This window comes from Schistocerca gregaria, chromosome 3 (genome assembly GCF_023897955.1).
Source record: "Schistocerca gregaria isolate iqSchGreg1 chromosome 3, iqSchGreg1.2, whole genome shotgun sequence".
NCBI lineage: Eukaryota > Metazoa > Arthropoda > Insecta > Orthoptera > Acrididae > Schistocerca > Schistocerca gregaria.
Window position 1 is genome coordinate 81,508,086 of NC_064922.1, and position 12,698 is coordinate 81,520,783.

General features: G+C 40.0%; 1 protein-coding gene across 1 annotated transcript in view; it reads left to right on the forward strand.

The window, feature by feature from the left end:
* Positions 1-8,084, forward strand: part of LOC126354208 (transient receptor potential-gamma protein) — an 847,751-nt gene extending 839,667 nt beyond the window's left edge. Inside the window, exon 24 of the mRNA XM_050003666.1 lies at positions 1,910-8,084. Within this exon, the coding sequence (XP_049859623.1) occupies positions 1,910-2,158 (249 nt within the window). The 3' untranslated portion in view covers positions 2,159-8,084. The remainder of the gene's footprint in view (positions 1-1,909) is intronic.
* Positions 8,085-12,698: the final 4,614 nt, after the last annotated feature.

Below are 12,698 nucleotides of genomic sequence, written 5' to 3' on the forward strand. Positions count from 1 at the left end.
AACAAAAATTATCATAAAACAAACACATAAACAAGCATACCTATCGCATCAGCATTCAATAGAACCCTCTCAGGAGTAACATTGTGTTCTGATGAAGAATCCGGAACTATTGGTGATGGAAATTCTTCTTCACATAAAGTCTCCAGCGGTTTGCCCTCAGATTCATTATCTAAAATCTCATTTAGAGCATTTATAATGTCCTCTTCTGTCCATAGGAATTTGGACATAATATATTCATAAGTTACAATCACTATCTACACAGACAGAATCCACTACTAAACCCATTTTCATGGTACAAAACTCTGGGTGCGCAATATCTGCATACAAGTCAGACTTGTTTGAACCTCTCTCCCTATCATCCCCTGCTGAAAACTGGAACATCAGCTGGAAGTGAAGTAAAAACGAGTTTTGTGATTGAACAAACACACACTAACAACAGGCATGAAGCTACATGAAAAATGCGATTGTTATAGCGACTGCGCCGTCGGGTCAGAACTGACCCTTCCACAGTTCTAGGCGAATCTTCGTATTTCTCTTTTATGTTTTCACCATAAAATGTGAAATGAAATATAATCACTAATTACCTTATTTCATAAAAAGTCACAGAAATGTAACACTCTAGGCAATAATACAAAAGAGTGACAAACAAAAGAATTATCAAGTGGGTCACGAGTGACCCAGCCGGAGTTCTAGTGTTAATGGCCGAAAGCTATAATTGTGTGAATCTTTTTGTTGTGCCTATTGCGACTCAGCATCTCTGCTTTATGGTGAGTAGCAACTTTCCTTCTCTAATATTGTTACATTCCATCCTGGATTTTCCATTGTTTGATATACACATCATTTTTATTGATTAGGGACAGCACAACTGCCCACGACTCACTAGTTAGGATATTCGTTAAGTCAACACAGTTTTCAGTGGAATATTTTCTTTTATATCTGAAGTGCACCTTTTTTTCTTCCAGTGGCATTGAAGGAATTTTGAGGACAAGAGCATTATGGTCTGATACGTAATCCTAAATCAGTATTTGTTACTTCCACTTCTGTGAATCGTACATTTGAAAATATATTATCTATAAGACTATTTGTATTATATGTTATTCTTGTGAGTTCATGTATGTGTGGAAACAGATTGAAACTACATAATAGATTTAGGAATTGTTTTTTTAGCCTACTTTCATTCATAAGATTTATGCTGAAATCCCCACAGACAACTACAGTGGCTCTTTCAGTGAAAAGAATGTTAAGCAGTGTTTCTAATTGAATAGTGAATATTTCTGTATCCCCAGTAGGTGGTCTGTATATTGCGGTGACTATGGCTTTTCCCTGTATTTCATAGAACTGTATAGCTGCTATAAAACAAGATCAGGTCCCTTTGCAATGACACTTCTGTAAAGAGTGTCCATTCCGCAACACATTCCCACCAAGTCTCTTTATCTCCCTATAACGAACAAGAACAGCAATTTCATGTAGAATTAAAAGTTTTTATAACAGTATCAATAATGACTGCAGGAACAACTTTAAACCCGTGAATAAAATAGGTTTACATGAACGCAAGTGACATGCTTTAACTTTATTTTCTATATGCAGGATACAAATACTTAAGTATGGAATAATTCATTTTTATTGCTGTATAAATATCAAAATTATTCTTATCAAACTCAAAACATTGATATCCAATGATATTGTATGTTTCTTATGATATTATTGGCTAGATTGGGTTACAAGATGTAACTGAAGACTTCAGAAGAAATTATTTTTGTATTAAAGTGTCGATAGAAAACATTGTTTTAGCTTCAATTTTGGAATCAGTTACTTGGTATTTGCCGTTATACAAATCTTACTTCTTTATCACATGACTTCCACTCCCAAACAATATTATAGAGAGAATATAATATATGTTGTGTTTCAGGATCAGAGTGCAAATTTCCACCAGGATGCACAACAGCAATGTCAAGAACCACAGGTGTCATCAAGCTCAACTACAACGGCGACATCAACAACAGAGACAGACACTACTGTCATTTCTGGCGAGCAGCAGCAGCAGCAACAGGGAGTGACTAAGCTGCCACGCAATGGCTCTGTGGTGGTGGCAGCACTGCCGCACCTGCCAGGAATCCAACCACTCAGTGGACACGACGGCTCAGCTGGTTGGCTGTGAGCTGCATTACGGCTGGTCCGTAATGGTGGTAGCACTGCACAAACATACAACATCTGTGCACTGCTACCCAGCTCTGAACTGGTTGTCTTTCTCCTCTGAGTGGCTGAACAGTAAGCAGTGACACATCTGTGGTCTGAGGATGGTGATATCTTGAATTAGAAGTGTCATGTGCTGCTCTCTGCCCTCCTGCTGGCCTAAAGTAACTGTAGCATGCAGAAAGGGCTGTATAAGAATTGTGGTACACTTTCCTCTGCTTGATGCTCAAGAGTGTAATCTTAATATACAGATCCTATAAAAAGTGCAGGAACTCCACACTTCCTCAGTTATGTGGGAACAAAAATGCTATGATGCTCTGTATTATCACTCACTCTGCACTGTCACCCAAAAGTGAACATGCTCAAAGACATAATCTGAAAACTATAATAGTGTTTTGCCTAAAAATGTCAATTTAGGCATTGAGTGTGGTTTATCTCCATTTGATAATCTCTTGACGCTGTGTGAGACCAAAGCATAAAGAGTCAGGAGCCCATTAGCATCTGTCATCTCTCTCAGACGGCAGATAGTCTTTTGCATTATTTTCCTAGTAATGTACACAGTTCTCAGATAGCAACTGGAACTAAAACAGCAACCTATATTGTAGTCTTATAAATAGAAACTCAGTGAAGGGTAAGTGTGACAAAGTATCCAAGGTTTAGTGATGAACTATTCATAATCATACTACATAAATTTCATGTGCCATCTGTGGATTATTTTTATTGTAAGGAAGCAGTTTATTCTCCTCTGAAAACACATTAACATAAAGTCATTACGGAAAACTTTATTTACCTACATTTTGCTGACTCTCTCACATTTCCCTGAGAAATTCTCGAAGCATCTCCAACAAATTATTAAATGTATTGAATAAAATTTTAAATGATATTTTTGATACTCTCAGTGTTTATTGACTAAGATATCATTTGACATTACTTGCAGAAGGATGTGAGTGTGAGAAGGATGAGAATGTGTTTCTGGAAGCAACACTTTTGTACTAACACTAGTTAACAATGTTAGGAAAAGAACACTCAAGAGTGGAAGTATTAGGAGAAGCTACATCATGCATTTACATTGGAAAATCTATTGTCTGAAAGCCACTGGTAGGAATCAATAAATAGCAGAAGTCAGAACACATCTCATGTCAGCCTCACAATATTTTAAATATGTACTTTGGCCAAGTATTTCCCTCATGATACCTCGTACTACAGTCGATCTCGTTTCGAAAACGTGCAGGCCATAAATTTCAGTTATGACATTATAAGTTTACAGATGATATCAGGTAGCTTAATTGTTTTATGCAATGGTTTATAGTAGCCCATTAATTCTCAATAATATGCAGATTTTATTACTTCCATGTCTTTTCAGAAAATCCTTAAATTCTTAGAAGAAAATCACAAATTCTGTTAATGTTTATCATTTCTTATAAATGTTGGTCACGTTTTTGGCTGCCCAGTATTTTTATTGTTAGTTTTAAATTCTGTTCAATATGACTAGACTGTGAAAATAGCTAGTCTCCTTAAGCTTGCAACAATATTAATATTTGACGACACAGGAAAGTAAAAGACAGAAAGACCATGATCAGTCCAGGAAAGAAATCACAAAAAACTTCTTCAGAATTCGTCAGTGTCTCCTCTAACTGTAACTGCAATAAATACCCCATAATGTTAGCTTTCACAAGCAAGATTAATACTCATAACATTCACTAATATGGTTGTAAAGTTTAAAATACAGCTCCACAATAAGGAAATCTTATAGATGTGAATGCAGAACTAGACTCTTGAAGAACATACTGCCTGTCATGTAGGAGCAGAAAATGAAGAAACCCTCATTCCAGATGTCGGAAATGAATTATGTGCCACCAAATCTAATATACTTTATAAGTTGAGTTCAGAGTCCGCCCTTGGCAGCTGAGTGGTCAGCACGCTGGAATGTCATACCTAACGGCTAGAGTTTGATTCCCAGGTGGGTCAGAGATTTTCTCTACTCAGGGAGTGGGTGTTGTGCTGTCCTTATCTTCATCATTTCATCCCCATCGACATGCAAGTCGCCAAAGTGGCATCAACTTGAAAGACTTACTTACACCAGGAGAACGGTCTACCTGACGGGAGGCCCTAGCCACACAGCATTTCTATTGTTAGTGAGTTCAGAGATATTTCAGTATAAGTTATTATTGAGATTTTTTTCCAGTGGCAATTTTTTCTTATTATATTTTTCAAAACAGAGACTGGGGAGTGTACTAAGTCTCAAAGAAGCGAATGAAAAGTGATTGTTCATCGTTGTACATTATGTGCATTCTTTTATGCAAATAATAATTATTCCCCATCATCTTGAATAAATCAGTACACACCTTTGGAAATATAAAATCAGACCTGTTTCAAACCACTATTCATTCAGTTTATAGCAATTATCACTTTTTATTTCTTAAAAAACACATACCTTATCAACAATTACTTTAGCCAGAAAAGGGCAAAAATTTACTATGATGTTCATTTATTGTCAGCTTTAAGTTGTACATGGGTTAATGCACATGGGGAATAAGATGTAATAAGCTGCTAGTAAAATAACTGTATAACATCCGACTTTTCATGGTATGATCTGTAAATACACAGATTCTGCACATTAACACCAAGAAACTGGAACGGGGTAGCAATTAAAAATAAATATGCAGTGAAGTACCATGCTTATTGGACATATGCTTCATGCTATAAACCACCTATCAGAATTTTGATTAAAAAACTGTTGGTTGACTGCAGAAATTATTGAATTTTAGACTAGAGTGATGGAGAACACATTTTCAGCAGGGCAGTATTTTTATTACTAGCTGTAAATTCTGTTCAGTATTCTTCTTAAGAGAAAAATTAGCTAATCCTTTGATAGATCCATCTTGTGGTAAAATATTTGTAGTGAAAGTAACACACAGATAATGTAATTTAATTATCTACATACTCCTGAGCACTAGTGGTTCTTCAGTCATTGATGCCACCAGTTATCCAACACATCTGCTCCTGACTAGTTGCAACATGAGGTGTGTCTTTTTCTGGAGACAGAAAACTAGTAGTTTAATTTTAACCGTTAAACTCTAGTTCCATAACTTTCTTATTTTTACCTGTTTCCATCTGAATCAAAAGAAAGACATTATCAGTATTTCACAAATTCTTTGTATCAGGTCTTCCAATTCAACAACAACATGGAAAGGATGTATTGCTACTTACCATATAAAGAAGGCACAGAACCACAGATGACACAGGGGAAAAGAGTGCTACAATATGAAAGTTTTTGGACCAAGTCCTTCTTCTGCAGTCAAAAATACACACACATTCACACAAGCAAATGTGAGTGCATCTGTGTGACTGTGTGTATGTTTTCTATTGCGGAAGGAGGACATTGTCCAAAGGCGTTAATATTTTAGCAGTCTTGTCCACCATGCCTGTCTGCGACTCATCTCCTCTATGTGGTAAGCAGCACTTTATCATTTCTACATAATTGTTATTTGAACCTGGACTTTCCATTGTTAGGTCTCCCAATTCACAAGATATTAGCAATATACAGACTACACAGTTTTTTCCAGCTACACTTTCTTCCATTACTAACTTCAGTGAATGTAATAAATGGTTCAACATCACTCTTCATCATTGCAAATGATTTTAATTATATAAAAGATTGTATTACTGGATTGTGAAATAACTTGAATTCTCTAATCACTATTTGCATACATATGTCATATAATTGCAGAACATAATGTTTCAAGTACAGATTTTGTCCATGTAAAGAAAAATATCATTTTCTGAAAACTGTAACACAAAAAATAGAACACAACAAAACATCATTCATGTTTAAAAAAATTAAAAATCACTTTCCCGCTTGGTAAATCTTGGAATCTTTGTTTTTAATATAAAAATATACTTAATGAGTTTTGAATAATTATTTCACATCTGAGATAGTTCAATATGAGACAGTTGAGATCATCCTTCTCATACATCGGTGCAATTTTATCAGACATACTGATGATCTGTAGAGGACAAATCTACAATTTTAATTGAAGAGAAGACGAAACATTATGTATGTTAGTTTATTTGTGTTCTTCTTACAGTTACCCTCTTACAGCTTTCAAAATGCTCACTTTCAGTTTTGGAATATTTTACAGCAAGTAATTATTGTCGTATCAAGAACACTGTTACCAATGAAAGCACAGTTCCAAACAACATGTTTCCACTTTGTACTGTAATAATTATAACAAGCATCATGAACAGTCATGATAAGATGATTTTCAAAAAATACAGGAAACCTTATTAGTGTACAAATACATGTACTGAAAGGAAAAACCAGTAGAGAAAACTATGAAATTACAAGGAAACAGAAAGTCAGTATTTATCTGTATGAGGTGAGATTCAACATATGTGTGAACAGAAAAACTCAGGAGCAGAATCAAAAAACTACCCAACTTTTGGAACCTGTTTCTTCCTTCTTCAGGGATGAAACAGGCACAGGTTCGTCAGTCAGGCTTTGGGTTGTGAAGTGAATGGGCTGCCTTACCCTACTGCCAAACCTTCCCCCACCTATGCCTCTTCCACCCTAGATGAAGGAATGTACAAGCTCTGTATGAATAAATTAACGTCTTTTTAAGTATTTTCACAGTAATGAAAATTTTAATATATCAATGCTATTTTATCCATGCTGGACCTTTCTGAACTCCAAGGTCATTATTCAACTAAGAATTGTTGATGGAGAATGCAACCAGCAACAAATACTTTTAAAAAGACTGCATTTTATTCTGATTACCGTGCACTTCATGAAATGGCTGAATTTGTTTATATCCTTAGGTGGTACAGGAGTGGACAATGTGCTGCTGACAAATATAATACTGTTGTAAAACAGATGAAGTCATTTGAAGATGGACATGATAGCCTAAAACTGGTTACAGCAAAAAATTAAATTTTTTTTAAAAAGTGGTTGCTTTCTGAATCAACAATCCTTAGCTGAACATATTTCTTTAAGCATTGTATATCTAGGAGCTTTAATCAGCATTTATGTTACTCTTTGTCATAGCTTCCAAAATTACTACTGTACCGATTATCTTTCTAAGTTCTTATAATAATGGCTTATAAATGAATAAGTGCTGCACAATCTACTTCCCATTTCGAAAAGAACATTGTGAAACTGCAATGATATTTTTATGTTCCTTTGAAATGCCACATGATAATTTCTCAAAGTACTGTTTTTGTGTTCATTTTATGTTACAAAATCTTACAAAGCTACATTACCATATAAAAACATATAACCATATTCAGACACCTTGTTAATTCTTAACATAATTATTTACAGAAAATGCAGCTCCCACTACAGTTAATAAAAAAACGTGTAAATAAACAGAAACCACACTGTTTCCTTCTCATGGCAAAAAAGAAACTTGCAGTTGTGGAAAACCAAGGGAAAAGTTACAGTATTGTTCAATGGAATTCTTGCTGCAGCCCATTGGTGCACACAGACAGTGTCTCGTAGTGTTTCAGTTTTTTGACCTTTTGATGTTTCAATAATGTACAATTTATTCTTCAGTATTCCATGTACTTTAAACACTTTGATCATGTGTTTCTCTATAACGAAATGAGAACTCTCTGTGATATATAGTTTTTCTATACTTTTCTTCCATTTTTTTTCTTTTTTTACATGAACCAAGGATAAAATATAAATATATCTTAAGAATAGTGTTGAGACCTAGACAGAATACATGCATTACTTAAAGACAAGTGATAACAACAATTTTAAAAATTCCTCAATTTGTGTATTCTAAAAGAAAAACACAAAGTTGCTTAAAAAAACGGCAAAGCAAATCTCATGACTAGATTTCATACTTATAATCTGCTTAAGATGAACTAATTTTGTGGTTTAATCTCTCTCTCTCTCTCTCTCTCTCTCTCTCTCTCTCTCTCTCTCTCTCTCTCTCTCTCTCTCTCCCTCCCTCCCTCCCTCCCCCTCTCTCCCACTTTTTTTTTTTTATCCAAAAATAATTTTCTGATCTACTATACAAGTTCTCCTCTGTAGCTCTAGCACTATAATACATTTTTTACAGTTATTCTCACCCATACTCAATGATTATTGATGATGTGACTTACCAAACAAAAGCGCTGGCAGGTCGATAGTCACACAAACAAACACAAACATACACACAAAATTCGAGCTTTCGGTTTTAAGGGAGAGGGTAAGGAGTCATTCCAATCCCGGGAACTGATAGACTTACCTTGGGGGGAAAAAAGAACAGGTGTACACTTGTACACACACACATATCTATCCGCACATACACAGACACAAGCAGACATTTGTAAAGGCAAAGAGTTCGGGCAGAGATGTCAGTCGAGGCGGAAGTACAGAGGCAAAGAAGTTGTTGAAAGACAGGTGAGGTATGAGCGGCGGCAACTTGAAATTAGTGGAGGTTGAGGCCTGGTGGATATCGAGAAGAGAGGATATACTGAAGGGAAAGTTCCCATCTCTGGAATTCGGATAGGTTGGTGTTGGTGGTAAGTATCCAGATAACCCGGATGGTGTAACACTGTGCCAAGATGTGCTGGCCGTGCACCAAGGCATGTTTAGCCACAGGGTGATCCTCATTACCAACAAACACTGTCTGCCTCTGTCCATTCATGCGAATGGACAGTTTGTTGCTGGTCATTCCCATATAGAAAGCTTCACAGTGTAGGCAGGTCAAATGGTAAATCACGTGGGTGCTTTCACATGTGGCTCTGCCTTTGATCGTGTACACCTTCCGGGTTACAGGACTGGAGTAGGTGGTGGTGGGAGGGTGCATAGGACAGGTTTTACACCGGGGGCGGTTACAAGGGTAGGAGCCAGAGGGTAGGGAACGTGGTTTGGGGATTTCATAGGGATGAACCAAGAGGTTACGAAGGTTAGGTGGATGACGGAAAGACACTCTTGGTGGAGTGGGGAGGATTTCATGAAGGATGGATCTCATTTCGGGGCAGGATTTGAGGAAGTCGTATCCCTGCTGGAGAGCCAAATTCAGAGTCTGATCCAGTCCCGGGAAGTATCCTGTCACAAGTGGGGCACTTTTAGGGTTCTTCTGTGAGAGGTTCTGGGTTTGAGGGGATGAGGAAGTGGCTCTGGTTATTTGCTTCTGTACCAGGTCGGGAGGGTAGTTGTGGGATGCGAAAGCTGTTTTCAGGTTGTTGGTGTAATGGTTCAGGGATTCAGGACTGGAGCAGATTCGTTTGCCACGAAGGCCTAGGCTGTAGGGAAGAAACCGTTTGATATGGAATGGATGGCAGCTGTCATAATGGAGGTACTGTTGCTTGTTGGTGGGTTTGATGTGGACGGATGTGTGAAGCTGGCTATTGGACAGATGGAGGTCAACGTCAAGGAAAGTGGCATGGGATTTGGAGTAGGACCAGGTGAAACTGATGGAACCAAAGGAGTTGAGGTTGGAGTGGAAATTCAGGATTTGTTCTTCACTGTGAGTCCAGATCATGAAGATTTCGTCAATAAATCTGTACCAAACTTTGGGTTGGCAGGCTTGGGTAACCAAGAAGGCTTCCTCTAAGCGACCCGTAAATTGGTTAGCATACGAGGTGGCCATCCTGGTACCCATGGCTGTTCCCTTTAATTATTGGTATGTCTGGCCTTCAAGAGTGAAGAAGTTGTGGGTCAGGATGAAGCTGGCTAAGGTGACGAGGAAAGAGGTTTTAGGTAGGGTGGCAGGTGATCGGCGTGAAAGGAAATGCTCGATTGCAGCGAGGCCCCGGACGTGCGGGATATTTGTGTATAGGGAAGTGGCATCAATGGTTACAAGGATGATTTCCGGGGGTAACAGACTGGGTAAGGGTTCCAGACGTTCGAGAAAGTGGTTGGTGTCTTTGATGAAGGATGGGAGACTGCATGTAATGGATTGAAGGTGTTGATCTACGTAGGCAGAGATACATTCTGCGGGGGCTTGGTAACCAGCTACAATGGGGCGGCCGGGATGTTTGGGTTTCTGAATTTTAGGAAGTAGGTAGAAGGTAGGAGTGCGAGGTGGCGGTGGTCGTCAGGAGTTTGATGGAGTCAGGTGAAAGATTTTGTAGGGGGCCTAAGGTTCTGAGGATTCCTTGAAGCTCCGCCTGGACATCAGGAATGAGGTTACCTTGGCAAACTTTGTATGCAGAGTTGTCTGAAAGCTGACGCAGTCCCTCAGCCATATACTCCCGACGATCAAGCACCACAGCTGTGGAACCCTTGTCAGCCGGAAGAATGATGATGGATTGGTCAGCTTTCAGATCACGGATAGCCTGGGCTTTGGCTGTGGTGATGTTGGGAGTAGGATTAAGGTTTTTTAAGAAAGATTGAGAGGCAAGGCTGGGAGTGAGAAATTCCTGGAAAGTTTGGAGAGGGTGATTTTGAGGAAGAGGAGGTGGGTCCCTTTGTGATGGAGGACGGAACTGTTCCAGGCAGAGTTCAATTTGGATAGTGTCTTGGGGAGTTGGATCATTAGGAGTGGGGTCAGGATTATTTTTCTTCGTGGCAAAGTGAAGAAAAAAATATCACTTTCCCTCGAAGAAAAATAATCCTGATCCCACTCCTAATGATCCAACTCCCCAAGACACTATCCAGATTGAACCCTGCCTGGAACAGTTCCGTCCTCCATCACAAAGGAACCCACCTCCTCTTCCTCAAAATCACCCTCTCCAAACTTTCCAGGAATTTCTCACTCCCAGCCTTGCCTCTCAATCTTTCTTAAAAAACCTTAATCCTACTCCCAACATCACCACAGCCAAAGCCCAGGCTATCCGTGATCTGAAAGCTGACCAATCCATCATCATTCTTCCGGCTGACAAGGGTTCCACGGCTGTGGTGCTTGATCGTCGGGAGTATATGGCAGAGGGACTGCGTCAGCTTTCAGACAACTCTGCATACAAAGTTTGCCAAGGTAACCTCATTCCTGATGTCCAGGCGGAGCTTCAAGGAATCCTCAGAACCTTAGGCCCCCTACAAAACCTTTCACCTGACTCCATCAAACTCCTGACGACCACCGCCACCTCGCACTCCTACCTTCTACCTACTTCCTAAAATTCAGAAACCCAAACATCCCGGCCGCCCCATTGTAGCTGGTTACCAAGCCCCCGCAGAATGTATCTCTGCCTACGTAGATCAACACCTTCAATCCATTACATGCAGTCTCCCATCCTTCATCAAAGACACCAACCACTTTCTCGAACGCCTGGAACCCTTACCCAGTCTGTTACCCCCGGAAACCATCCTTGTAACCATTGATGCCACTTCCCTATACACAAATATCCCGCACGTCCGGGGCCTCGCTGCAATCGAGCATTTCCTTTCACGCCGATCACCTGCCACCCTACCTAAAACCTCTTTCCTCGTCACCTTAGCCAGCTTCATCCTGACCCACAACTTCTTCACTCTTGAAGGCCAGACATACCAACAATTAAAGGGAACAGCCATGGGTACCAGGATGGCCACCTCGTATGCTAACCAATTTACGGGTCGCTTAGAGGAAGCCTTCTTGGTTACCCAAGCCTGCCAACCCAAAGTTTGGTACAGATTTATTGACGAAATCTTCATGATCTGGACTCACAGTGAAGAACAACTCCTGAATTTCCTCTCCAACCTCAACTCCTTTGGTTCCATCAGTTTCACCTGGTCCTACTCCAAATCCCATGCCACTTTCCTTGACATTGACCTCTATCTGTCCAATGGCCAGCTTCACACATCCGTCCACATCAAACCCACCAACAAGCAACAGTACCTCCATTATGACAGCTGCCACCCATTCCATATCAAACGGTCCCTTCCCTACAGCCTAGGCCTTCGTGGCAAACGAATCTGCTCCAGTCCTGAATCCCTGAACCATTACACCAACAACCTGAAAACAGCTTTTGCATCCCGCAACTACCCTCCCGACCTGGTACAGAAGCAAATAACCAGAGCCACTTCCTCATCCCCTCAAACCCAGAACCTCTCACAGAAGAACCCTAAAAGTGCCCCACTTGTGACAGGATACTTCCTGGGACTGGATCAACTCTGAATGTGGCTCTCCAGCAGGGATACGACTTCCTCAAATCCTGCCCCGAAATGAGATCCATCCTTCATGAAATCCTCCCCACTCCACCAAGAGTGTCTTTCCGTCATCCACCTAACCTTCGTAACCTCTTGGTTCATCCCTACGAAATCCCCAAACCACCTTTCCCTACCCTCTGGCTCCTACCCTTGTAACCACCCCTGGTGTAAAACCTGTCCTATGCACCCTCCCACCACTACCTACTCCAGTCCTGTAACCCGGAAGGTGTACACGATCAAAGGCAGAGCCACGTGTGAAAGCACCCACGTGATTTACCAACTGACCTACCTACACTGTGAAGCTTTCTATGTGGGAATGACCAGCAACAAACTGTCCATTCGCATGAATGGACACAGGCAGACAGTGTTTGTTGGTAATGAGGATCACCCTGTGGCTAAACATGCCTTGGTGCACGGCCAGCACATCTTGGCTCAGTGTTACACTGTC